This window comes from Centroberyx gerrardi, chromosome 2, assembly GCF_048128805.1.
Source record: "Centroberyx gerrardi isolate f3 chromosome 2, fCenGer3.hap1.cur.20231027, whole genome shotgun sequence".
Classification (NCBI taxonomy): Eukaryota; Metazoa; Chordata; class Actinopteri; order Beryciformes; family Berycidae; genus Centroberyx; species Centroberyx gerrardi.
Window position 1 is genome coordinate 16,103,511 of NC_135998.1, and position 23,706 is coordinate 16,127,216.

At 43.9% G+C, this 23,706-nt stretch overlaps 1 protein-coding gene across 1 annotated transcript; it reads left to right on the forward strand.

Annotated features, from left to right (window-relative positions):
* The first annotated feature begins 868 nt into the window (after nucleotides 1-868).
* cplane1 (ciliogenesis and planar polarity effector 1) lies at nucleotides 869-22,619 on the forward strand. Its single transcript, XM_071899560.2, has 49 exons — nucleotides 869-949; nucleotides 1,059-1,194; nucleotides 1,272-1,391; nucleotides 1,806-2,038; nucleotides 2,185-2,288; nucleotides 2,416-2,572; nucleotides 2,716-2,819; nucleotides 3,254-3,436; nucleotides 3,758-4,007; nucleotides 4,599-4,799; nucleotides 4,946-5,745; nucleotides 5,918-6,108; nucleotides 6,553-6,633; nucleotides 6,728-6,892; nucleotides 7,430-7,594; nucleotides 7,679-7,910; nucleotides 8,036-8,175; nucleotides 8,265-8,482; nucleotides 8,595-8,759; nucleotides 9,383-9,530; nucleotides 9,621-9,730; nucleotides 9,892-10,041; nucleotides 10,148-10,259; nucleotides 10,722-11,013; nucleotides 11,125-12,270; nucleotides 12,479-12,627; nucleotides 12,734-12,816; nucleotides 12,906-12,970; nucleotides 13,853-14,111; nucleotides 14,343-14,516; nucleotides 14,857-15,315; nucleotides 15,410-15,591; nucleotides 15,686-15,776; nucleotides 15,874-15,955; nucleotides 16,899-17,033; nucleotides 17,618-17,686; nucleotides 17,821-17,933; nucleotides 18,284-18,518; nucleotides 18,635-18,888; nucleotides 18,990-19,089; nucleotides 19,273-19,455; nucleotides 19,931-19,973; nucleotides 20,121-20,252; nucleotides 20,375-20,555; nucleotides 20,667-20,722; nucleotides 20,810-20,980; nucleotides 21,145-21,290; nucleotides 21,395-21,678; nucleotides 22,087-22,619. Exons 1-49 carry the CDS (start codon nucleotides 869-871, stop codon nucleotides 22,243-22,245), a joined length of 9,489 nt encoding a protein of 3,162 aa, XP_071755661.2. The 3' UTR covers nucleotides 22,246-22,619.
* Nucleotides 22,620-23,706: the final 1,087 nt, after the last annotated feature.

Here is a 23,706-nt window from a genome sequence, read left to right on the forward strand (position 1 = left end):
TGTTTATGATGATAAACATTGAGCTACAGCGACAAAAACTACATTGAAGACTCTTCAAGATTTCACTGTTCCCTGGCGAAATCAAGTTAGTTTCAATGTTGAAATAATTTAGTCCCCTTTGGTTTTACATGAACGATGCTGCTGCTGCCGCTGTGTTTATCTTCCTCCTTCCTCTTGACTTGTCTTCTCTGATTGGCTAAGCGTCAATCTAAACTGGGCCGCGTCCCATTCCGAAAAGGGCCATAGATCAGAATCATAGCAAGTTACCCATGGCGCCGCCTGTCGTCTAGACAGCGTTCAGGGCGTCAGCTATACCTCTAGGTTCCTAGGGCAACGCGCTGAAGCTTCTCTCAAGAGCATCATGGGAAACATCGTTGGGTGCTGAAGCGGAGGGAATTTCGAAATATTTAATGATTATGGTAGCTATAACTTATGTTTACATTTGTACATTTTACGCAGGCGATTGATATGTTATACGTGTGAGAGGTAGCTGAAAAACGTAGACTTTTTAGTGACTAGTGCTCCGCGTAGTAGCCTAAATTAGCTAAGTAGCTAACGCTAGCTAACATCTGGTCACACAGTGTAAACAAGAAGAGATCACACACGTTTCCATTGCAGTTCTTTTATTGTCGTTGTTCCACTGTGATTTAAAATGTGTAATGTTATCCATTGGAGATTTAATGCTGATGCTGTTTTCAACCACCAAATTTTCATATTCGTATTGCATCGAATAGGTTTGTTGTAATGTTGGCTACTCGGTTTAGCTAACGTCAAGTTCGCATTGATTTGCTTGTCTTTATAGCGGGCAGTCTGATGACACTTCCCTGAATGCACGATCAAGTGACGGAATTGATGCTGACTATTACACATGGAGCTAAAGTTGGAGGTTGTGTTGTCATCCAGCATCAAAAGGAAGAAGCCATGGCCGCGATTCTGCTGGCTTGGGCAGGTAAAAGAGACTAAAATGTTAAGCATTTGTGACAATGACGCCAACTTAGTTGGTTAATCTTTCTAGCCGCTTGAGAATGATTGTGAACCTGTCACTTCACTCTCTATAGGAGAAGGAGTCTGTTTTCCTGTTAGATGACAAACGGATCAGTGAGATCAACATGGTCTCTGGCCGCACCAAGAAGAAGACCCCTAAACTCTATCCCTTGCTCACCAGTGTGGTGACAATGGCTGCATCCCAGAATGGTGAGTTTAACCTCTGAAGTCGAAACAATGCATCATTGCCAATCTGATCATACTGCTAGTTTCTTGTTGTTTTTCAGGTGTCTGGCTTTCTGGACTGCTGGTCTCAGGAGAGCTATTTCTATGGAACAGAGATAAAGACTTGTTAAAGACTGCTGCAGCAGTCCCACAAGTAGCTCAGCTGATTACTGCAGTTCAAGGTCTGTATACTCCAATGTGAGGAAATTAGTTTTATACCAGTGTTTTAACTTGTCTCTTAAACTACATAAAGAACCAGCAGAGCTGACGTTAAGTCTGCAATAATCATCCCAGTGCTAAAGAAAAACAATATTACACATCTGAATGACCACAGGCCTGTTGCCTTGACCCTGGTCAGTTTAGAACGCTTTTGAGCATCCAGTGTGTGCAGTAACCATCTACACATGCACTTCACTTTTGAGAGAATGCAATATGCGGAAACTTGGGAGAGGTGGGGAAGAGATGTACTAACTATTTTCTCTTTTTTACCCCAGACTTCTCAGTGTCTGTGAATTGTGGGTGGGTGTTGCACGGCAATGTCTGCTTTTCTAAGATCTTGAATCCATGGATGTATGTGTATGTGTGTATTTCCACAGGGAATGGCACGCGTCTGTCTCTTCAGGTTTCGGGGGATGGGATGCGTGTGCTGCTGGTAGCCCTAACAGGGCAGGTGTTCCTGTGGGAGTGTGTGGATGTCAGGGATTTGACAGGTGTACGAGATGGCACTGTCAGGGGGAACTGGGCGCACATACAGCCCCTTGAAGATACCGCTCTGCCTTCTTCACAAGACAAAGAAGCATCCCAACACAGCATCTTTGTTAAGACACAGGTCTGTATACTTTAATTAGTATATGTATTGTGTCAGTGTGTGGTGGAATCATATAAAGCGATGATCAATTACTCTGTACTATTTCCCTCTTGGTTTATTTGCTATTGGCCTGCTCATTTGTATCTCCCTCCAACACTCCCCTACAGGCTTTGGGTGATGCCTGTTTATCAGCATTTGTTTTCACATCTGGGGAGAAGCTAACCATCACCTGCCTGAAAATTCAGTGGGATGAGGACCATGCAAGAGTGGGGTGAGTGGACTGGTCCATGTGACACTCAGTTATATGTAACAATCATAACTTGCATTGGCTATTACAGTATTTATAAGGAAAGTTACAAATTAGATCTTAGCCGTGATTGTGATGTTTCTCTCTGTAGTTCTGTGGGATACAGCATACAGTGGGCCAGCAAGACATACCCCATGTCCCGTCTCACTCCGCCCTGTCACCCAGTGAAGTCCAGAGGGGCATTGGTGCCAGCCTTCTCTCCTGATGGCCAACTATTAGCCATAGTGCTGAACCAGAGAGATCCTAGGGTGAGCATCTGCCCACTCTGTCTCTATTTTTTACCTTGTTCAATTCTTCATTTACTCCTATTACATTACTCTCTTTGAAAGCCTATGTTAACACTCCCATAGAAGTGTAAAACAAGTTTTGTGTTTCCTGTTTTTGAATGCAGGCTACACAGGTTCTCTTTGTTAGCACGCAAAATTTTGTCTCAATATCCAGTGGACTGGGAGGATGTGGTAGCAAGAAACTGGATATCCCCTCTAAATATATAAGGTACAGTGTGCATGAACAAAAGAGCATTTTGAAACATAAGCACATAATAAGATTATCTGAGCAGGAATTTTTGGGCTGTATGTGAGCAGATATTTTGGTTTCTTAAACACTTGCACACTGAGGTAATGAACTCCAACAGTTTTGCTGTTATTGGCCCTGTGTTTTTGTGGCTTTTTGTTTTGTTTGATGACATTTTCTAGATATTTTTTTTTAGTTCAGCACAGAAATTAACCATGTTTAATCATGGTTGAGACAGCCAAGTCATGTGTTTATAAACACAACCAGCTGTTCACAGCTGTTGTTCCCTAAGAGCTGCGGACCTCCATTATGGCCGCCAAAGGGTGTGTTACGTCACCTGAAAGGCCTCTGTGGTTGGTACTTGTTTTTATTTGCTTTGTTTATAAGGGGCTTAATGAATTTATCTTCTCTTTTAGATCCTACTGGGTGGGCAGTGTGAGCTGGGCACCAGGTGGGCTTTTCCTGGCCTGTGTCCTAAAGAGAGGCTCCCTTCTCATGCTGGCTCGCCTTGGGGGGCTTCTCTCTCTGTCGAGCTCTGGTTGCAATGTTGACTTTGGGCCCGCGCACTTCCTACCTCTTCACCCTCTGGTCACATACAGGTATATGTTTGAAATATTTTACTCATCCCTCCATAGCCATTGTTACAAGTCAGTGATTTGTTCAAGCTGAGGTTCTTTGGAATTACCGTATTTCTTCTTCTCCCTCATCTGTCATCATCTTTGTTTATCTATTGCTTCACTGTCACTTTTCAACATGAGAGTTAAATCATTGCTTCTATCCTGTTCTTGTGCCATAAGCATGAATGGAAAATCAATGTAGTGTGTATTAACGGGTTGTGTCTTATCTGATATAATATTTTATCTCCTCTCTTTCATAAAACCTTTTTCTGTTTTTGCACCAACTGCCCTTTCTGTCTGCAGGCCCCCAACCTCTGCAAGGAAAGGGGAGGCCTCTCTCTCCAGCTCTAGCATGTCTGTGCGGGACGTCCTTAGGCAACGCTATTCTGTGACCTGGCATCCACGGCTGTTCTACCTCATTGTGTCTGATGGCTACATGGCCACAGTGTTGAAGGTGCTAGAGAGGCCTTCCCCTGCGCTGCTGCTGAAGACTCTACTACAGGACACTAGCAATGACCTAGAGAGGGCCAGCCGGATACTGGAGAAGTCACAGGTGAGAAACCAGGGACTTCAGGAAGTGGGCATTGGGATCTCTTTTTCCAGAGATTCAAACTCTTTCTTGAATAAGCTACAGCATGGAATTTATTTTAATTAAACCCAATAAGTTGTGTTGTGAATAGCAATCATATTGCAGCACTGGTGAAATCTAATTTGATTATTATTTCTACAATTGTTTGAATTTATTTGACAGTCAGATTAAACTAGGAGGCCTATGAACAACAACCAGTCATGTAGATTCCTTTCACCATGTCCAATATTTATTGTATTTAATGTTGAAAACTGATGAAAGGATGAGGAAAAGATGAGGAAAGATGACAAAGGGATTTGACAGCCTGATGCAAATAAGGGAATCTAAATTGTCTGAGACTGGAAATATTAGTTAGCCTGTTGTGGCCAGATTCTTTTTTCTTTAAAAAAAAATTAAATAAAAGATTTGAGGTGCCACCTTTTTCTTCTTTCAAGAGATTGTTCTGTTTTTTCTACAGTGTATAGTATATCACTGTGTTCACAGCAAATCTGCCAATAGGTAACACTTTCTGCAGGGCTCTTGACTATACTGTTTCCTCATAATTATTATTTTTAGATTCATGCGAGGGCATGGCTGGAGTCAGTGTCTTGTCTGAATCTTGGCAGCAGCCTGGATGAGTTCAGACCCATAGTTACATCTGGGCCCAACACCACAGACCCAGCCACTTCACCAGCCACAGACGGGTCCACTTTGCCCCTTTTTCTGCAGGACCAGGGTACCATGGGTGGTACCAAGGAGCTTCTTCAAAAAGTACAGGTCTGTCAATTACTATGAGCTAGAAACTTGTAGCTTTAGATACTGAGTTTGGTGCAGGCTATACACCTTGTTAGTGACAATAGGCCATGAATGCTGGATTGAATGCTTGATTAATTTATGTCATTTGTCTTTAATTTACTTGCTAGACTTTTTTTGAGGACGATTCCGATTTAGACGGACCACCTGCCGGTTCCCATGTGGAGGACGGAGGTCGTCTGGAGTTTGCCTCAATGTTTGACACGCTCCACGCCCCGTTGGACTCACAGATTGGCCCTGGTCCTATTCCTTACCTAGATCATGAAAAGAACTTTGTTGACTCAGAGAGGAAGACCCCCCTTCTTCTTCGTGAACTTGGGCAGATCCAGGGTAGCCTGTTAACAGCCTGGGCTTTGGGTTTGTCTCTTGGAAGCACTGTAGAACACAGAGGGCGTCTGCTGAAGTACACCCTCCACTGTGTGGTACGACTTGCTGCTTTGCTCCATTTGATCCCTAGCTCCATGGTCCACACAGGGAAAAAGAATATCTCAGTTTCTTCTTGCTTCCTGCACCTTCTCAAAGCCCTTCTCTCTTTTCTTCCCTGGGATGCCACTCACTCAAATGGGCCAGGCTGCTTGGAGTTGGTGGTAGAGCTCAGTAAACGGCTGGTACGCCTGTTGCTGTCCCCTCTCCCTGAATCCTACCAGACTGGTCACTCTAGCTGTCAGTTATCGTCTCAGAGTCTATCCACAGCCCTGCTTATCCTGCAGCAGGCCTCTGATTCTCTCGACCACACCTACAGTCTGCAGCAAAGAACTGTCTGGGCCTCTGCACAGCTGGAAGCTCTTTCCCAGCTGCCACAACTCTGGCCTTCAGATATCTACTATGTACCTCTGCTACAGGATGAGAAGGAAGAGAAACCCAGCTCTTTACCTCAGGCACTGCCTGTCCCACAGCGAGCCTCCAGCAGGTAGAGACATTCTCTCTCTGGATTTACATATATCTATGTTTATGAGCAAAGACTCAGCTATTTGTTGTTCAGTGGATACCAGTCTTACCCAGTGCCTCTCATGTGTTTGCTGACTGGGACTTAAGGCTATCTCAAAGTCAAACAAGTGTGGTGATTGTATTTTTTGGGGCAGATTGTTGGGAGTGTGGCAGTGGGTGTACAGGATCACCCAGCAGTATATGGAGGAACTGAAAGGCTGCAAAGGCCTTGATGGCTGGGAGGAGGAACAACAGGAGGTGTCTATCATCCTGTCCCAGATCCAGACAGCTGTTCAAGCTACAGGAGAAAGACTAGAGGACGGTCCTGCACTGCTACGTTACCCAGGTCTGAATCAAAACAACATTTTGTCTAAGGGTGCATTCACAGCAAGCATGTTTGGAGCGGTACAATTGAATTCTGGGGCATTTACTTCAGTTCGGTTCGTTTGAGCAGGTGAGAACAATGCCATTTCAACTTGGGTGTGCACCAAATATCTGCACTGAGACCGCCTGATTCGAGTCTCGGTCCTCTACCAAGTGTACTGAAAACGGAATCATTCCAACTGCAGGAAACGACACCAAAGCATATCATTTTATGAGCATGTTGTTTTTTTGTTCCATACAGTTCTGTGGGTATATATATGAATCTAAACAAACCAAACTATGAAAACCAACCAAAACCAAAAATGCAACGACGTAAACTTTTCAACTATGGTTCAGTCCAAAGAAAATGAACTGTAGGTGTGATTGCATTGACTTAGTGGCTGAATTACTGCTCTTGCCCCCACAGGAGAACATCTATTCCTGTTTGGCTTGTACTCAAACAGTGCTGATGTGTGGCGGTCAGAAATCTGGGCAGAGACAAAAAGAAGTGAGCAACATGGCTTCCTATATACCTTATCCATTAATATACACTACATGGTTACATAAAATCTGAAATGCTAATCATATGTTCTTTCTGTCAGATTGTGATCGCGGTGTGTTCCAGGAGACGCGGCTGTGTCTGGCCCTTCTGTATGGACTGTTGTCCCAGTACCGTCTGAGGGAAGCCCAGGTGCTGGGGGACCACCTGGCCCGCCTGATACTGCACAGGGCTGGACACCAGAAGGACAACATGGCCCACACAACAGGTCTGCTAGACTCAATACTGATAGGCCATACTGCTATAACCAATACACCATGGAGAGCTGGGAGAACTAGACGGGACAGAGTATTTGAAAGCCCTTTTACCCAACTCTATACGGACCTTAGGCACAGATAATAAGAACAAGTCCTTTCCAACGTAGGCAGTAACTTCCACCAGACTTTTGATAAATGTGATTGCGAAGATATGAAGGAAGTAAGCCAAGAATGGACTTATAAGTGAAACTATTACCAATGACGTTCAAAGTTGCTTAAATCACACATCTTGGGCGTTCTAACATTTGGTCAAATTGTAACTGAATGTCTCATCACTGTCTGTATGCTTTATACCTGCTGTTGGCATAAGTGGGTGAGATGTACGTAATAATGTGGATACTGAGTGTAGGTCTACCTTCATTTTTCAGTGCATTTGGTTATATAGCCACCAGTTCTTATAGCTCAGTGATTCCACAAAATGACAAATGTATCTCATTGCGATAGTAAGACATTTTAGTTATTAGTTCTGTCTTTGTGTCCTGCAGCAGAGGCTTTCCCTTGTCCATGGCTGCCAGTGGACCTTCACAGTGAGGCAGCCTGTGCAGTGGTTCAGACCCTGGGCAGATTCATGGCCTCTTACTTCACCAACCAACCCCTCTACATCCTGCCCCCACACAGTGTGGTTGTTCTGCCTCCATTACATCTCCCTCATGGTGAGATACTGTAATTTCTTGTCAGTGCAAAAGTCTCGCTCTTTATTAAAATTTCTATTTGGTAATGTATTTATCTTTTCACAGCCCCCTGTGTTGGGCGCTTGGTGCCACTGTGCCAGGAGAGGGTGGCTGGGGCAGTTCGAGCGCAGCAACTGTCAGAGGTGTGGACAGTGGACTATGCTCAGGACCTGCTCCTGCTCGGTGGGCTGCTTCCTGAGGCGGTGTGGTTGGCTCACCATCTTGGGGACTGGAAGACCGCGGCCTCTCTGGGCTTAGCCTATACAAGATACTGCGCTGACCACTGCGACTTCACTCGGTCAGTGTGTGGGCGTATACTCTTAATGAATCAGTGAATACATGAGTGTATGGTGGTTACTAACTAATTCATATGTTTTCTTGTGCATGTAGATGTTGCTGAGTACTCTGCATCTTCTATTACAGGCTCAGATGGAGAGAGCTCCACCTCCCAGCAGCCTTAGAGCCAGCGAGCATCTTTCAGGCTCAGCTGGAGTCTCTTCTTGGCAAAAAGGCTGTCTCACAGGAACCTGAAGGAGATAAGGAGAACTACAAGAGCTTCACAGGTTTGTGAGCTATGACAGTTATAAGCTGGGACAACACACAAGGAGACATATAATTTTAATCTGTGCCTTGTCTCAATCCCTTTCACTAGACTCTTTGGAAGGAGAAGATTGGGAGTTATTACAGGTGTCCACACAGGAGATTCTGAAGGCTTCGGTAATGGCTGGAGTGAATGTTATGTCTTCGCCGTTGTCTGCCTTGCTGGACACAGCCAAAGACCTGTGCTCCTGCCTGCCTGCCCTGGTGCCCAGTGGACTGTATCTGCCTGCCCCACCTCTCTATTGTCCCCAGCCTTCCTCCAACACACAGGTACATGCAATAGGAGGATCAACTGTAATGCTTACAGGTGTGAATTCCATTGTTAATTACAAATGGTAAACGTGTGTGTGTGTGTGTGTGTGTGTGTGTGTGTTATGCTTAGGACCCTGTAGGAACATTCGGGCAGCTTGCAGAAGTTGCATCACGTCACAAAGTGTCTGGGGTGCTCCAGAGATTACTGTTGCTTCTGAGATCTGCACGTTGTTGCCGTCCTGCTGCCCAGTGGTACATCAGCCGTCTGCGCCGTGCCAGACACATACTACACAAGGTACTTCCCAGGACAGCAAACCAACCTTTTTTAACCACTTGGTGCAGTGACTGGTAGATTCCAAAGTGTACCAGCCACTGTGGTCGGGCATAATGGTAGAATAAGAGTTGTATGGGATAAATGATGACTTGAGTGGGAGTGATACATGCTGAATCGGACTGAAATTGAAATTCAGTTTATACATACTGTAAGCAAAAATCTGGCATGATAGATCACAGTGTTTGCTTAGTTTCTGAAGCAACACTAAGGGTTTTGATTTGTAGTGATTGGGTCATGATATAAAGGATGCTGTGGCTGCATAATTGTTGCAACAATTTATGAATGATTACACTTCACTGTACCACTTTCATGGTTTTACCAGGCAAATCAGACGTTAAGCCTCCAGATGATGGTTGGTAGCCATCTAATTGTCTGGTAGAGTAGACTAACCAGTCACAGTCAGACTTTTCTAGCTGTTGGCTGGTACTAATTTCCAATCCTGCTACTATCACGTCCTCGCATGCACATATAACCATCATATATTGACAATGTTTCTAAATTAAATGGTTCAAAGTTGGTGATTACACTGCACTATGAAGCACTACACTATCTGAAATGGTGCAAATACCTGTTGGTGTTTTCAGATCAAGCAGAAATACTCCCACCCATCTGCTGCTGAAGAAGAGAGGGCTTTCCCAGAGGGTCTGATGAAGTTTGTCACCCGCAGAGGTTTCTTCAGACGGGGACCTGATGAAGACGGTCGCCTGGACCCTGCTACCATTCAGACTATTAGTAAGAAGCCATCCGCTGTGCATTTTGGATATGCTAATCAATGATCTACTCTCAGATCGTACACATTATTAACTATGTTTCTGCCATCAGTCTGTTTCAGGGAGCTGTGTGGTTTGTGCTGGATGCTTCATGTCAGGGACCAGCTCTCTGTTTCCTGCAGGAAGTATCAGGCAGCCAGACACCGTGGTAGAGATACACAGGTATACCCGTGTGTGTGTGTGTGTGTGTGTGTGTGCGTGTGTGTGTGTGTGTGTGTGTGTGTGTGTGTGTGTGTGTGTGTGTGTGCGTGTGACACGTTTATGTGTACATATCCTCAGCCATTGTTGCCCTGCAAGCAATTGAGTGTATATTTGTGCCCTAGGTCCCAGGTGACTCTGAGGTGAGATCTTCCTGTGTGGATGCCCTCCAATGGGCCTGCCGTTTTCTGCCTTTCTCTCGCTTCCTCAATGCTGAGGAAATCGTCCAGGACATACTGCTCAGCCTTGTGTCTGAACTACCCCCTAGCTCTCTGGTGAACTACTTTTCCCTGTCTTCTCTTACCTCGAGATTGTTGTTTATTTAGGTTGGAGAGAGTGACTTTGAGTGACTTATTTGTCATCCTTGGCTGTTCCTCCTAGGTGGCAGAGACACTGGTTCGGGCATTCCCAGAAGAGGAAGAGTCAGTCAGAGTCCCTCTGAGAGAAAAGTACAACTCACTGCTGCAGAGACTGAGGCACTGCACTGTCCCTGGTACTGCTAGCTCTGTTAATAAACAGGTTGCTTTGAAATACTGAATCTTAAAGGAATGCACCGAGTTTTTGGAAGATAGCCTTGTTGGTCAACTTGGCCGTTAAGTGATGAGATCACAGACACCAGAATCATGCATGTGTCCACGATTATTAATCTACAGACTATATAATAAAAACCGCTAATAACTTTATTGCTGAAAAGTCAGTCTTCTTACTTTGGATAATGCTAGTTGCATAGGATCACTCAACATAGTGTATGCTAAAGCACCAGAACAAATTATCTACTGGAGAAGACTTAATGGTTGAGTTGACCAATGGTGCAATCTCTCAAAAACGTGGTGTATTCCTTTAAGTGAATGTTAATTTGGGGAGTGAATGTATAATATTTAAGACATTTATTTTCTAAATGTATGTGATGCATTTATAGATGTTACTTTTTCACATGCCATCTCTTCTCTAGAAGGGGAAAAGGAGGAGATGAATGAGATGATGATGATTCTGATTCAAGACAAACTCAGACAGAGGAGGAAGGATCTTCAGCGTTTGCAGAGGCACCTGGCCCCTCCTGAGCTTTACCTGTGGGAGAAAGAGGAGGAAGAGGAGGACAGAGGAAGCAGACAGGGGATGGCCAGGTTAGGTCAGCTCTCACTGGGGTCAAATCTGAGTAACAGCACCCTAACTGACTGCGGGCATCCCCTAGTGTACAGCGATGCAGACACAGCTGAGAATACATCTGAAGCTTTCTCTCCTGACCTGCCAAGCCGACCCACCACCAGGTAGCCAGCATGCTATATTAGGGCTACCTTTACCATGAGATATGTATCTATGTTGTGGCTTATTCTGTGGTCTGTGTTGCTCTTTTTCAGCAGCAAGAGAGCTAAAGTACGAGACAGAGAAGATGTGAAGAGGCCTGCTGTTAAAACTGAGAGGGTCATTCAGGAGGAGAGTGATAGTTGTCCAGGCCCAGGCAAGGAGAATGAAGGCCAGCATAATCTGGAGCAACCTTATCTACCTGTGGTTGGCACCTGGGAGTTTGAGCTGGAAGATGAAGAATACCTATGTTTCCTGGAGCTCTTCCTCAGCTACGTGCTAGAGAAGGATGGTGCTGATGGAGGGGACTTGGGCTGTGAACTTCCTTTGCTGAAGGGCTTCTGCTCCCAGCTGAGGGAGAGAGAGCTGCATTCCCTCACCTTTGATGTGCTCACCACTCTGCGCCGCCGTCAAAGGGATGGGCGCCATCTAACAAGAAGGCATGTGGGCAGTGATGCTCCAGTGTTCAGGGCTGGGTGCTGCTACAAGCCCATCCAACAAGATACAACACCTGAGCCTCAAACTTCCACAGTCTGGAGTGAAGCCCCCATATCCAGAACCAGCCTTTCTGTTACCTCTCTCCCTGGGCTGAGAGCTGGGAAGCAACAGGGTTTGTTTGGCCTCCAACAGCAGGCCAGCGTGGCCTCAGACCTGGGAATGAAGGGAGGCCACCTGGACTCTGAGCCTAGCCCTATCCAAAGCGCTTCTCCCTCGGGGCAGCCATCAGAGGGCTTGGCGTTTGGCTCCCTAGCTTCCATGGAAGCCGTGATGGAACTGCAGCAGGGCCTGGACCCTAAATTAGAGGCTCAGTTCCCAGAGCTGGGCAGGCTGCTGGAGTGGATGGTACGCTGGGCTGATAGGAGGGTGCTGCTAGGACATCATGGCAAAAAGAAGGAGAAGGGGAAAGGGAATGGAGGAATGGCTGACGGAGGAGTAGTGATTCGTGTTAAAGCCTCGGCACCTGCTGTCCTCACAGCCCTCAGCTTGCTGGAGCGCAGGTTCACTGCTGCCCTGATGGGGACAGACCACGACAGCGCCCACACCCAGGTTCCTGAAATGCAGTGGACTGTGGCTCCAGTGCTGCAGCCTGAGGTGGGTTGGATGCTGGAGAGAGACAGCAGTGTTGATACAGGCTACCCTGGATCAGCCAACACCCCCATCACCCTTCCTGATCACAACCCACAGCAAGGAGAACTATCCTTGTGAGTAACCCGTGTTTTTATTCATAATGGCTTATTTCATTTTACTAACCCTTGTCAAGGGACTGCAGATGAAAATGAGCTCTAAGCTAAATCTGGCACAATACATCAAATGGTAACATTTATGTTGAACGTTGCACATGGTCCCTTACTAATAAATCAATTAAATAAAAAGTATGTAGAAAGTACCTACTCTTGTATTTCCCCCTAGCGGATCTCATACAGACGAACCAGAGGTCGGGACATTTCAGAAGACACCACTCCATAATGAAGATCAAGTGACCTTTAACTCTGAGATGAGAGCACCAAGTTCACAACAACCCTCTCTTGATGAATCTGATGTTACACCTGAAAAAGAGGGTATGACAGATCATATTAGATCATCAGAGTTGCTGTTAATGCAAACACTTATCGCAGAGAGAATATTAATTGATGTGATTGATTAATTGACATGTATTTGTCATAGGCAAAAGCTGTGACAATGAGGGCTGGAGAGTATCATCTTCCCTTTCTGTTGGGACCATCTCTGGAAACATTTCACCTGAAATGGTGAATATAGCCAATTAATGTTACCATTATCCATTTATATCATCAAGGATTGCCAAAACACAGGTATAACTGTTGTTTTTCTTTTCTAGGCTTTAAAACTTTCAGACTTGGACTATTCAGAAAAAGATCAAGACATCTCCAGTGCCACCTCTCAGTAAGTTGTGGATGTAAAAAATACTGCCATCATCACATGATTATGATTTCCCCCCTTGTGATTACTGTAAAAACTCTTAATTTTTCTGTTAGCTAAAGGCACTTTTTACCTATCCTTTGATGGTTTGTTGGTTGAGATGAGTGTGTAACCATGCAAACATGGTGCTGCCTGGCACAGAGCTGGGCAATAATTCAATATTATCATTTATCATCTTTCAGTGGAATCATATTGTGATGATATGATTTTTTTGCTGTCGGTTTTTTCTGTTGTGTAAACTGATGATATCAAGCACTCATTTTATTTTCAAACTCTGACAAAATGAGGTATGAAAGAGTTGTGGTGTTTTGTTTGACATCATACTTAAAATTACCATGCAGTTCAATGCAATGAACATCAATTTGGTTATTTAACATGTGATTTTACATGCATAAAAATCCTTATGATTATCGTGATATTGATTTCAACTATATTACCCAGTCCTGTGCTGGCATATGAAAGCCACACACCGTATGACTTACTTTACAAAATGGCGTGTGCTTGTTTTGGCCTTTTGCTTCAAGGAGAGCCACAGCGAGTGAGTAATTACTGCCTTATGTTAGTCCCAAAATTGTAACAATAGTTTATTCACTATGGCATTGTTTTTTGAGCCTTTAAGTCTGTCATGTTGTGTCGCTGTGGCAGAAAATTTATAGTTCACTGTAATTCTGTAAACCACAGTATAAAGTTGTCACAAAATTTAACCCCCATTAACTGATTGCTACATGAATTTCTTTGTGGTTTTCTCATAGAACCCCAGTGCAAAACATCTAAATTCGTTCGTATATTGAAATTGGCTGCTTTGTTGTTCAAGCCATGGTTGTATGTGTGTCCTCTCTCTGTCAGAGGTTCCAGAGGGAGTGCAGGCCTCGAAGCCCCTCCACACCCAGAGCCCCAAGCTCTCCCTACTGCGCAGCCTGAAGCTGAGGTTCACACAGAGCTCTCTGACCCAACTGTCAACACACCAGTAGCTCCTACACACCTTCAGCCACAAAGCTCCACTGCTATTGCACCCACTGCTGCCTTGACTGCTCCCAATCAGCCTTCACCCGCTCAGACACAATCTTTGAGGCAGCTTCAGGATGACTTCCCCAGATTGTTCCAGGTAAGAACAGACTCATGGAAAGGAGACATTTGGAGTTGAGTGTTTTTGTGTTGTCACCTGTATGAGCCTGATGCCGGGTGTGGGAGCTTCCTTTTCCAACCTTCCATTTGTCCAGCAGAACACTTGCTTGGCCCAGTCTAACATGAACCCAACCCACACATGTAACATGCCATCATCACATATACCAATTTCCTCCCTCAGCCAAATCTCAATATTTCTGTGGGACCTCAGACCCAGGCTTGTGTCCCAATGTCTGGACCCAACAACCCCCAGTTCAACCAGGCCCCTGCAGACCAGCCTACCACACAGAGCTCAGTGAAGACCTCCTCAGTTAGACCCCTTGACCAGCGTCCCACCACCAGGAGCCTACACTCCACTGTCAACAGTGCAGAAGAAAATTATCAGGTATTGCTGAAATTTTCTGTTAAGTTGTGACAGATTCACTTTGTATATTCCAATTTGCTTGTTACACACATAGTCAATTCATCGCAGTGAAACCAAACTGAACAGATTTTTCTCTTTACTGCAGGAAATACAGCCATTGTCTGTCCAGACAGAGCCACCAGGAAGCCCGTTTGGGGAGAGCAGGAGGTCAATCCCATCTTCTAAGGGGCTTCTGACCACTATAGACCCCAGTCAGCCAATTCCCAGTGCCCCTTTGGTACCACCCCCTAATGGTAACATGCAGAGAACATGCTTGGGGCTGAAGTTGCTCCAGCCCCACTCTTCTCTGTTGCCCCACCAGAGTTCACCTCACCATCTCCCAGTCCAAGAGGCCTGGGGGCCTCAGACTGAGAGCACTGGCACCACAGAACCCCTTCGCCTCAAGCTTAAACAGAGGGCAGTAAAGGAAAAGAGAAGGGAGTCTTCAGTTCCGCCAAGACAACGTAGCCTGGCTTTGCACACAAATCCTCCATGTGACCCAACTCCCAGTAGCACCCGACCCCAGGATCATGTGTCACGGCCCTGTTTGGAGCGATCCAGACGGCAAGAGTTCCTGATACTTCCCCATGCTCTCCCAGCTCACAGACCTCTACCAACTCAGGGCCTTCGCCTACTACACTTTCACCCTGCTCCACACAGTCCCACCACCTTCCCCCAGCTGCCCATACCATCTTCCTCCAGACCATCTACTGTCCTTGCAGTTCCCATGGGAGAAACATCCAGGATCAAGCTTCTTCATATAGACTCTGAATCAACAGTGGTAGGTAGTACTCTGCAAATTCCCGCAGCATTTATAGGTGTCATTAAATCTTATCCTGTAACTTATATACAGTGGATTTGTGTTTCTGCCATAGATGCTGCCCCTTGCAGCCCCTCTGGCCCAAAAGACCCGTCTCATCCCCCTGAAGGAGTTGTTATGTTCTGCTGCTGGGAGGCAGAATGCTGGAGAGGATGGACTACAGTTACTCAGACTAGACCCACCTACTCTAAACACTGGAAGAGCTACCAACTCCACCAGCCCCAACTCCAGTAGGAGGTAATCCCTTACCTTAGTTTTCATTTTTTAAAATATATATATATTTCTTACTGCTTATCTTACAAACTGTATTTACCGATTCTGTTGTTTATAGGCAGAAGAGGAGAGAGGAGAAGACGAGGAGGACAGGAAAAATAGCAGAGGTCACATTCAGACCAAATGAGTCCATCATCCCTGTACAAGAGGTAGAACAATGTTATTTCTGGTAACCCAAATTTATTGTACTATTACCAATATTAAAATGTAACACCACCAACTATTTTTGTGCCGATTTGTCTTTAGCCAACAGATGGGCCTGTAAACGTGGAGCCTGCAGCTGAGGGAGTACAGTTCAACCGTGGGCAGGACTTTGCCATTCCACTTGGTTAGTGTCAAATGCATCCCTGACTACACATGCCGTATCCAAGGCCGGACCGATATATATTCAGAAATTTTATGTCCAAAACGTATTGTGATTACTGGAGAGGGAAACTAATAATATCCAGTATATTGCCAATTAAGATATTCTTTGGTTGCATGAAAAAGAAAATGCATCTAAAACTTAGATCAGAAATTAGACATGCTGTATCAAAGGCTCTCCTTTTTTGCTATTTTTATTTAAGTATTATCAGTAAAATATATATACTAATATCAATATGTCTGGAAAACACTGATATCAGCCAGCATTGGTACGCCAATATATCTCAAAGAGAGGACAGAGAGTTTTTCTCTTGCGTTTTGTTGTGTGGAAGCATTTGCTGAAGATGCTCTTTGGTGTGGGGTTGAGTTTAATGAAATGGGAAGGAGAAGAACATTTAAAAAAAAACAAAAAAAAAACTCCCAACCTGTTTCGGCCTGAAGGCAACAGCATGAGCAAAACACATTGGAATTGTTTTTAATATGTTCTTTTGAACTATTCATGAGATAAAGGCTTTTAAAAATGTTGCTTCAAGAGTGCCTAGAACATCTTTCTTTTTCACACCAATATATCGGTTTATCTCTTATGGTTCTTCCACATGAGCGCTTCCACTCCCAGCTTGTTATCTTGTTAGTGATGTGTATATATATGACATCCAATATAACATCAAACATATGACAACCAATGGTCACAGATAGCTAATCTCCACTGAGTTTTTTAAACACACCTGGTATGACCACTTGGCTAGAAGATTTAAGTAATTCGGAAAAATCTTATACTGTCACTATCAATTTTTCCTCCATGTTCTTTTTCTTCCTGGCTGGCTACTTCCCTTGTTTTTAAGGGGTAGAGTTATCCTGTCCTATGTACAAGTCCCTTTATATGTTGTTCTTTTCCTAATAACTCTCAGGGTCCTTTGACTCCTTGCTGACTGGTCAGAGATTGTTGCACCAGGCCATATCCACTACAGCCGAGCTCCATGCCTTTGCCTCCACACATAAGAGACCTCCGCAGAGTCATGATGCTTTCACCAACACAGACCCAGGTGAGTCGGGGTGGTTGTAAGACTTGATACAGTGAAACATTGCAATATCTGTCTCCCCAATGATTGATACGTTGGAGTCTGGTGTTGACAATTTTATTTGCATTTTAACATTGAAATGAAATGTGAAACGATTATACTGTCACTTGATTTATGGAGTAAAGATTCAGTAATTAAAAATCTGAAAGGTTTTCAATTTCACCTAGCAATGCAGTCGTGACTGCATTGCTAACATTTCATAGCCCTAAGGGATATTATTTCCACTTAATGTAGTCAAAGGTTAATCACAATGTAGTCACATCATGTGTAATCACAAGTAATATACAACATTACTTGTTTTTTATCACAAAACATTACGTAGACCCAGGAATCGTGAAAAGTCACAGAATCCTGTTTTAAATACTATTTCTCCATATTTGTGACTGTATCCCATGTTTGTTTGTTTTGTTTTTTTCATGAGAAGATGAGGTGACTAATTACTAACTAGTAGTAATACTATTATATTATAGCCTTAAAATTTCAGCTTAAACTTGTTTGTTTATAGTACTGATTTATTCACCATTTATTATGTCTTTGTTCTGTTCCAGCTGTTCCTCCCACACTTTTGGATAAAGCTGTATCTGCCCACACCTCTGTGATTGCTACGAGCCCTGAATGTAAGTTGATCATATCATATTGTGTATAGCAAGAACAATATTCTACAACTATCTTTTCGTGTATTGTGGATATAGTGAAGAGTTAAACTTTGTGTGTGTGTGTGTGTGTGTGTGTGTGTGTTTCCTCCATCCAGCACAAAGTTCTGCTGTAGTTCTCCCTCCTGATTTGTTCGTGAATCTGCGGTTTCCCAGAGAGCACCCTGTCCATGACACAGAGGAGACCCCACAGGAACCACATAAGAATCTGGTGAGAGGCCAGAGTCACCAGCTGGAATCAGCACTCTGGTGCATGTTGTTGGAGAAAAAAAAAACCACGCACACACTTCATCTCTCTCTTGCACTGTCCTTCTCTGTGTCAGGGCTACTGGCTGCTTGCCTCAGGGTGGAGCTCACACTGGGGATTGTTCACACTCCAAGATGATGATGACAGCATGCCATCATTTTGGGGGTTGTTCACACTCCAAGATGATGGCATGCTGTCCCTTGGTCTTTGAAATACTTTGTACTCCTATATATTTGTATGGGGGGTGGACTTTTAATCAAGTGGATTTTATATTCATCTCTCTCTCTCTGGCTCTTTCTCTCTCTGTCTCTCAGGATCTGGAAGGCCGCCAGTTCCTCAGTGTCATTGACCTGGAGGACGAGGCCCTGCGCCAGGATTTGCCACCCTGTTCCACCCCGACAAGACAGGATGCTCATGCCACCCAGCCTCCTTCCCCTACTTCAGCACAGCTTCATGTACTTGCGACCTCTGTTCTTAGGTCTGCCACTGCTGCTCCGCACCCCTCAGTCGCATTTACAGAGGATGGCCCGAGACTCACCATTCCCCCAGGTCTTATGCGATTATATTGGATAAGATAAGATCACATCTGTGGTGAAGCATAACAACACTATTACTACAATTTGGTTTTATTCCAGTTGGTACTAAATATCTCTTGTATACTCTAGATATCCCCGAAGAGTCTCCTTTGCCTCGCCACATTGAGCCCCGTGGGCATCCAGTGACGACCTCTCTCCAGGACAGGGCAGGACCCTCTGAGGCCTGTGGAGCTCAAGAGACCCAGAGCTTTGGGCCTCGCAGTGCCTTCTCCACACCCCCAGCAGTCCGGTTCTCTGCCTGCCTGTCGGAGATGGACGCCCAGCTGGCTGCCCTACAGAAAATTGCAGACTACATGGAGAATGAGTTTTCGAACTCCAGGATGGTACATTAGTATTGTGTTCTGTATTTCTCCTTCTTACATTTTCCATGTCTCCCAAGTTTACAAGTTTGCTTGTAAGACTGTCCTTCTTTGTCTCTCTTTAGTTGGTGAACACCATTGAGATGCTCACCCCAGTCTTGGATGATGATGTGGAGAACACAGCGCCATTGAACAAAACAGTCAGCCTGTCTGTCCCACAGAAAGGTATGACCCCAAACAGTATCTCAGTAAAGAACGCTGAAACTCTGGACCGCTAATTGTAAAGCTGCACTAGGCAAGACTTTTATGTAAAACATATATCTGTCTAATCAGCCTAAATCATGAAGTGGGGCTGCAACAGAGTATCCATATCATTAACATGAGTTGCGTATCCCCTGTCTGTAACAGCATGGAGACGACGGCCATATACTTTAATTGAACCAAATGCCTGTCAGGAGGAAGAAGAGAGGCAGGAAGAAGACCATGTGGCTCATAATGGCTCCTCTACTCCAGAACGACATCCCTCCGTTCTCTCTCCCATTTCTGCTGACAATCAGAGAGCTGGTCCTTCCCGCCTTCACACCCCTTCAAGTAAAGATGCACTTTATTCAAGCACTCTGCCTACTAATTGTAACTAATTTAACCACTGAGCTAGCCTGGGGATGAACAACTGCATTTTAAAGAGTTAATATCATAAATACTGGAGCAGTGAGATGAAGTTAAAGGCAACCTTTGTGCTGTAGAGTTGAATAATTTGTAGTTTACACCAAAATATGCAAATGAGGTTAAAGTACTTACTGTCATATCAATTACAGTGGAGTGCAAGACCTCAGACAAATCAACTCTAACAGAGAAAAAGTCATGTGAAGTTAGTATTTGATCACTCTTTATTCGCCACATGATCCTGTGTAATTCTCTCCTGAGCTCCTAATACAGGACTGGTGCACTGTTTGGCCTTGGTGGGATTTTAGTTGTAGGATGGATTGTACAGTATTCTGGTTCAGTGGGACCCATGCTTGTTTGAAGTGGCTATTTTGTCTGTTGAATGATTGTGTTGCTCCCGCAGAAATTAAAGATCAATCGAATGAAGCATCGGGAGCATTTGGAAAGTAAGTTTAGATTTTATATCTTTGAACCGTTTTATAACTTATACTATCCATTGTGTATATACTTCCTTGTACTCTCCTCTCACTCCACTATTATTATTTCCTTTCTCTTTTATTTTATTCTCCCTTCCACCCGCCCCTACCCTCTAGATGGGCAGATGAGATTCTGTGTCAAAGTGGGCTGAGTGATGTTGCAGATATCTTAGGCGAGTTGGTGAGGGAAGGCGCTTTATCCCCGACTGACCTGGATTTGTCTTACTCACAGGCTGCCCACCTTAGCAGGTATAGTACCTACTGTTAAAAAAGTATAACATTCGCATTACTACATAAACAACTCAGGCTCAGTTATGATTCCCAGTCCCTAAAGTAATATGATTATCACTGAGCTGTAATGTGACTGACAGCGGGCGGGACCAGCAGCAAGGCGAATGGATGTTGCAGAGACACGACCTTTCAGAGGATGAGAGGAGCCAGTTGAGGATCTGGATGAGAAGGAAACAGAGGGAAAGACTGGCAGTTTACCAAAAACAGAGAGAGAGGATGAGGGAGAGAGAGTACAGACCTTACTCCACCTCTGGAGCATCGGTGAGATAGCCTCCATTTTTACTTGAATTGATATTCCATTGTATATGTTTTTTTAAATGTATTATTATTATTATTATTGTTGTTGACCAGCCATGCCACTGCTTTCTACAGAAATCAACATACAAAAATCGAGGTGCCATTAGGAAGACCAAAGAGGAAAAAGACAAGTATGTATCTGATCACATTTCCTGTGCACAGAGGTGCATGTACTGTATGTGCTTGTGTGTAACTATGGGCTTTATTTGGTTTGATAGGGTGATGCTTCAATATAACCAGCGGACCCTTGAGGCCTGTTCTTTGATCAGTGAATTTCCCACCACTCCTCCAACCTTGCCCAGTTCTTCACAGCCTGAAAGCGCTCCGTTCCCCTCCTCCATGCGGTCTGCTACAGCTCCACCCTCTGGCAGTGTAAACAGCACTTACAGGTATCCTGCAACAGTAATCATACCAGGACCTATTTGCATAAAAGGTTTAAGAATAGTAGTTGTCTGATCTAGGATTCTGTTTGATCTAATTTTCTAAATGAGTTGACCTGAAATGAGTATGACCTGATCTGTGAACCATAATGGAGGTGACATCTTTGTCTCAGGATTCGTAGTCTATCTGCCGATGATAAAAGAAGTCCTAAGTCCCAGTCAGGACAAGCTCAGCCCCACTTTAGTCCCTGGAACAACGCTGAGGTGCAAGGGTGGCCTTTGGAGAATCAACGCAGGAGACTGGGACTGCACAGACCAGGTATCATATGGATATTCAGCTACTTTGATTTGTGTCCTGTAGAAAATGCTTACTGAGATGCCATGTGTGTATTAACTGTTGATAACACTTTTTTTTGGTGTTAGTGAGCTCTCTGCCGAGGGACCGTCTATCTCAGGTGACCAGACGTGGCATGCTCACTGACACAAAGAGCAAGACTAAGTCACACACGGCCAGCCAGGGTGGGGAGCTGCACACAGGACACCAGAGGAAGATGGCGCTGAACAAATCTCCATCTGGAGGGAGTGTTGCAGGAAGAGAAGTAAGGTGGGAGCAGAGGGAGCGAGAGGAGAGAGAGGTGGTGAGTCCGTGGAAGCCCCCTCCAGAGATGTACAGGTTGCTGCACCCGGAGGAGTCAGAGGCTGAACTAGTAAGAATGGCATTTGTCCACCCTATAAATTAGGTGTACATTCACATACTGTATATCCTGGAGGAGTCTGACTTATAGATGGAAAATAACCTCTCTGTAACTATCTAATCCATTACAGCTAACCAATTAACTCTTCCACACATTCCCAATGTAAACAAATCTTTATCAGCTTCGGAAAACACTATAACTAATTTAAATGTTGTTTTCTGTCTGTGCTTGAATCAAGAACTCAGTTCATCAACTTGAGAATTAAAAAAATGTCTCCACTTTCGTGTTACAAATTTCTACAGTGGAGCTAACCTTTTGTTTAGACTGGATTACAGATTGGGCTTTTAAAACCCTGAGCTGCAGTAGAAGTTGATAGGTGATGTGGCTTCAAATCCTGACGATTTGTCGTTTGCTTCTCAGGGTGTGTCTGGGCTGTTGGATGACCAGGAAGATGGTGCCAGAACTGGTGCATTGGGGATGGATTGGCTGGAGAACCTCTCTGAGAGCGCCGGCAGCAGCCTCAGCAAACTAGACTGGGCTGCTATCGAGAGCATGGTGGCTGCAGAAGGAGCTATTTGATCAGCTTCAGCTTTCAGGAGGCTTGGGAAGGAAAAACAGAGCCGTGTTGACGCTTCAATAGCTGCTTTTAAATATAAAAAAAAAGAAAATCCAGTCCAACCATTTATGTGCCTATTGAGTATGATGTTAATTGGACACACAATGCTATTAGAAATATCAAGACAGGTTGAAAAGTATCTTGATGGATACAGTAGGCCTACAGTATATTCTGTAATCAGTTTAATTTTCCAACATAGTATAATTTGTAATAGAAAATGTGGCCCAATGAAATCTGCGATGTCCTCTCTTTGAAAATGAAGGTTAATTTTATTTGCGTGTGTCTGTAAAAAGTTTTATGCATTTCTAATTTATTTTTGTAAACATTTGACTGTCCGAGCGAGCAATAATAAAATATCTTAATTTAATCTTGAAGCTTTGTGTATGCATGAGAGAGACACAGAGAGATCATGTGGTATGAGATCACTGCCACAGCTTCAAAGCTTCAAGCTTCAAGAAAGGTTGAAACTTAGTTTTGAAATCTTGAAGCCAGTTTGAAGCTCAGTTTTGTATCTTTGCAGGAGTTAATTTGGACGTACTTGTGTTTTTCAGATTACAAAAATGTGTTTCACTGTAAATACACCATCACATACAACACATATCAAACATACCTACATACAAACATATACGCTGCTGTAAATTCAAAATGTGTTATGTCTTTCTAACTTTTTTATTAATAACAGATAGTCAACATAATTAGAAAGGGCTGTCTTGAAAATTTAAAAGTTGGGTTTGACATCACTCCATTTCATTCGATGAATATGGAATTTTCCAAACAATAAAATAGATCAATAATGTATACCACATCTTTTGTATAGACATCTTAATGGAAGTGTAAAAATACATCACACATACAGAGATAAATTCACATGAAGTTTCTGATTCGGAAACACCAGCACCTCATGCCAAAAGGCATGGTCAAAAAACAAGTGTTCAGTCATTTCCCTATCAATTTGACAAAATTAGCAGTTATAATGAATCTGTAATTTGAATCTCGCTAGTGTATCCTTCACTGGATATATTCTGTGTATAATTTTAACAGATACTTCTCTGGCTCCCCGCAAGAGGACACATTGCCATCCATATATATTTGGACGAGGGAATAGAAATGCTGTTAAACAACAATTTCGACATCTTATGATCTATGCTGTAGTAGGATAGGCTACATTTTGATTTCTAAACAGAGATAGAGTTACATCTGAGATGGAACCCATTACAATGAAAAACCTTTAATAGAAATCTGACAGTTAAATACCTATTCTAAATGTAAAAGGCGTGTGGAGAAAAAATTTAGATCTTATTGGGAATTTGTTAATATCAAAATTACATTAAAAAAAAATACCACCTTGATAAACCACTATCTTGATAAACATTTCCAAACCAATTTATCATAAAAGTTTTATTTGAGGTTGTGTAGACCAGAAC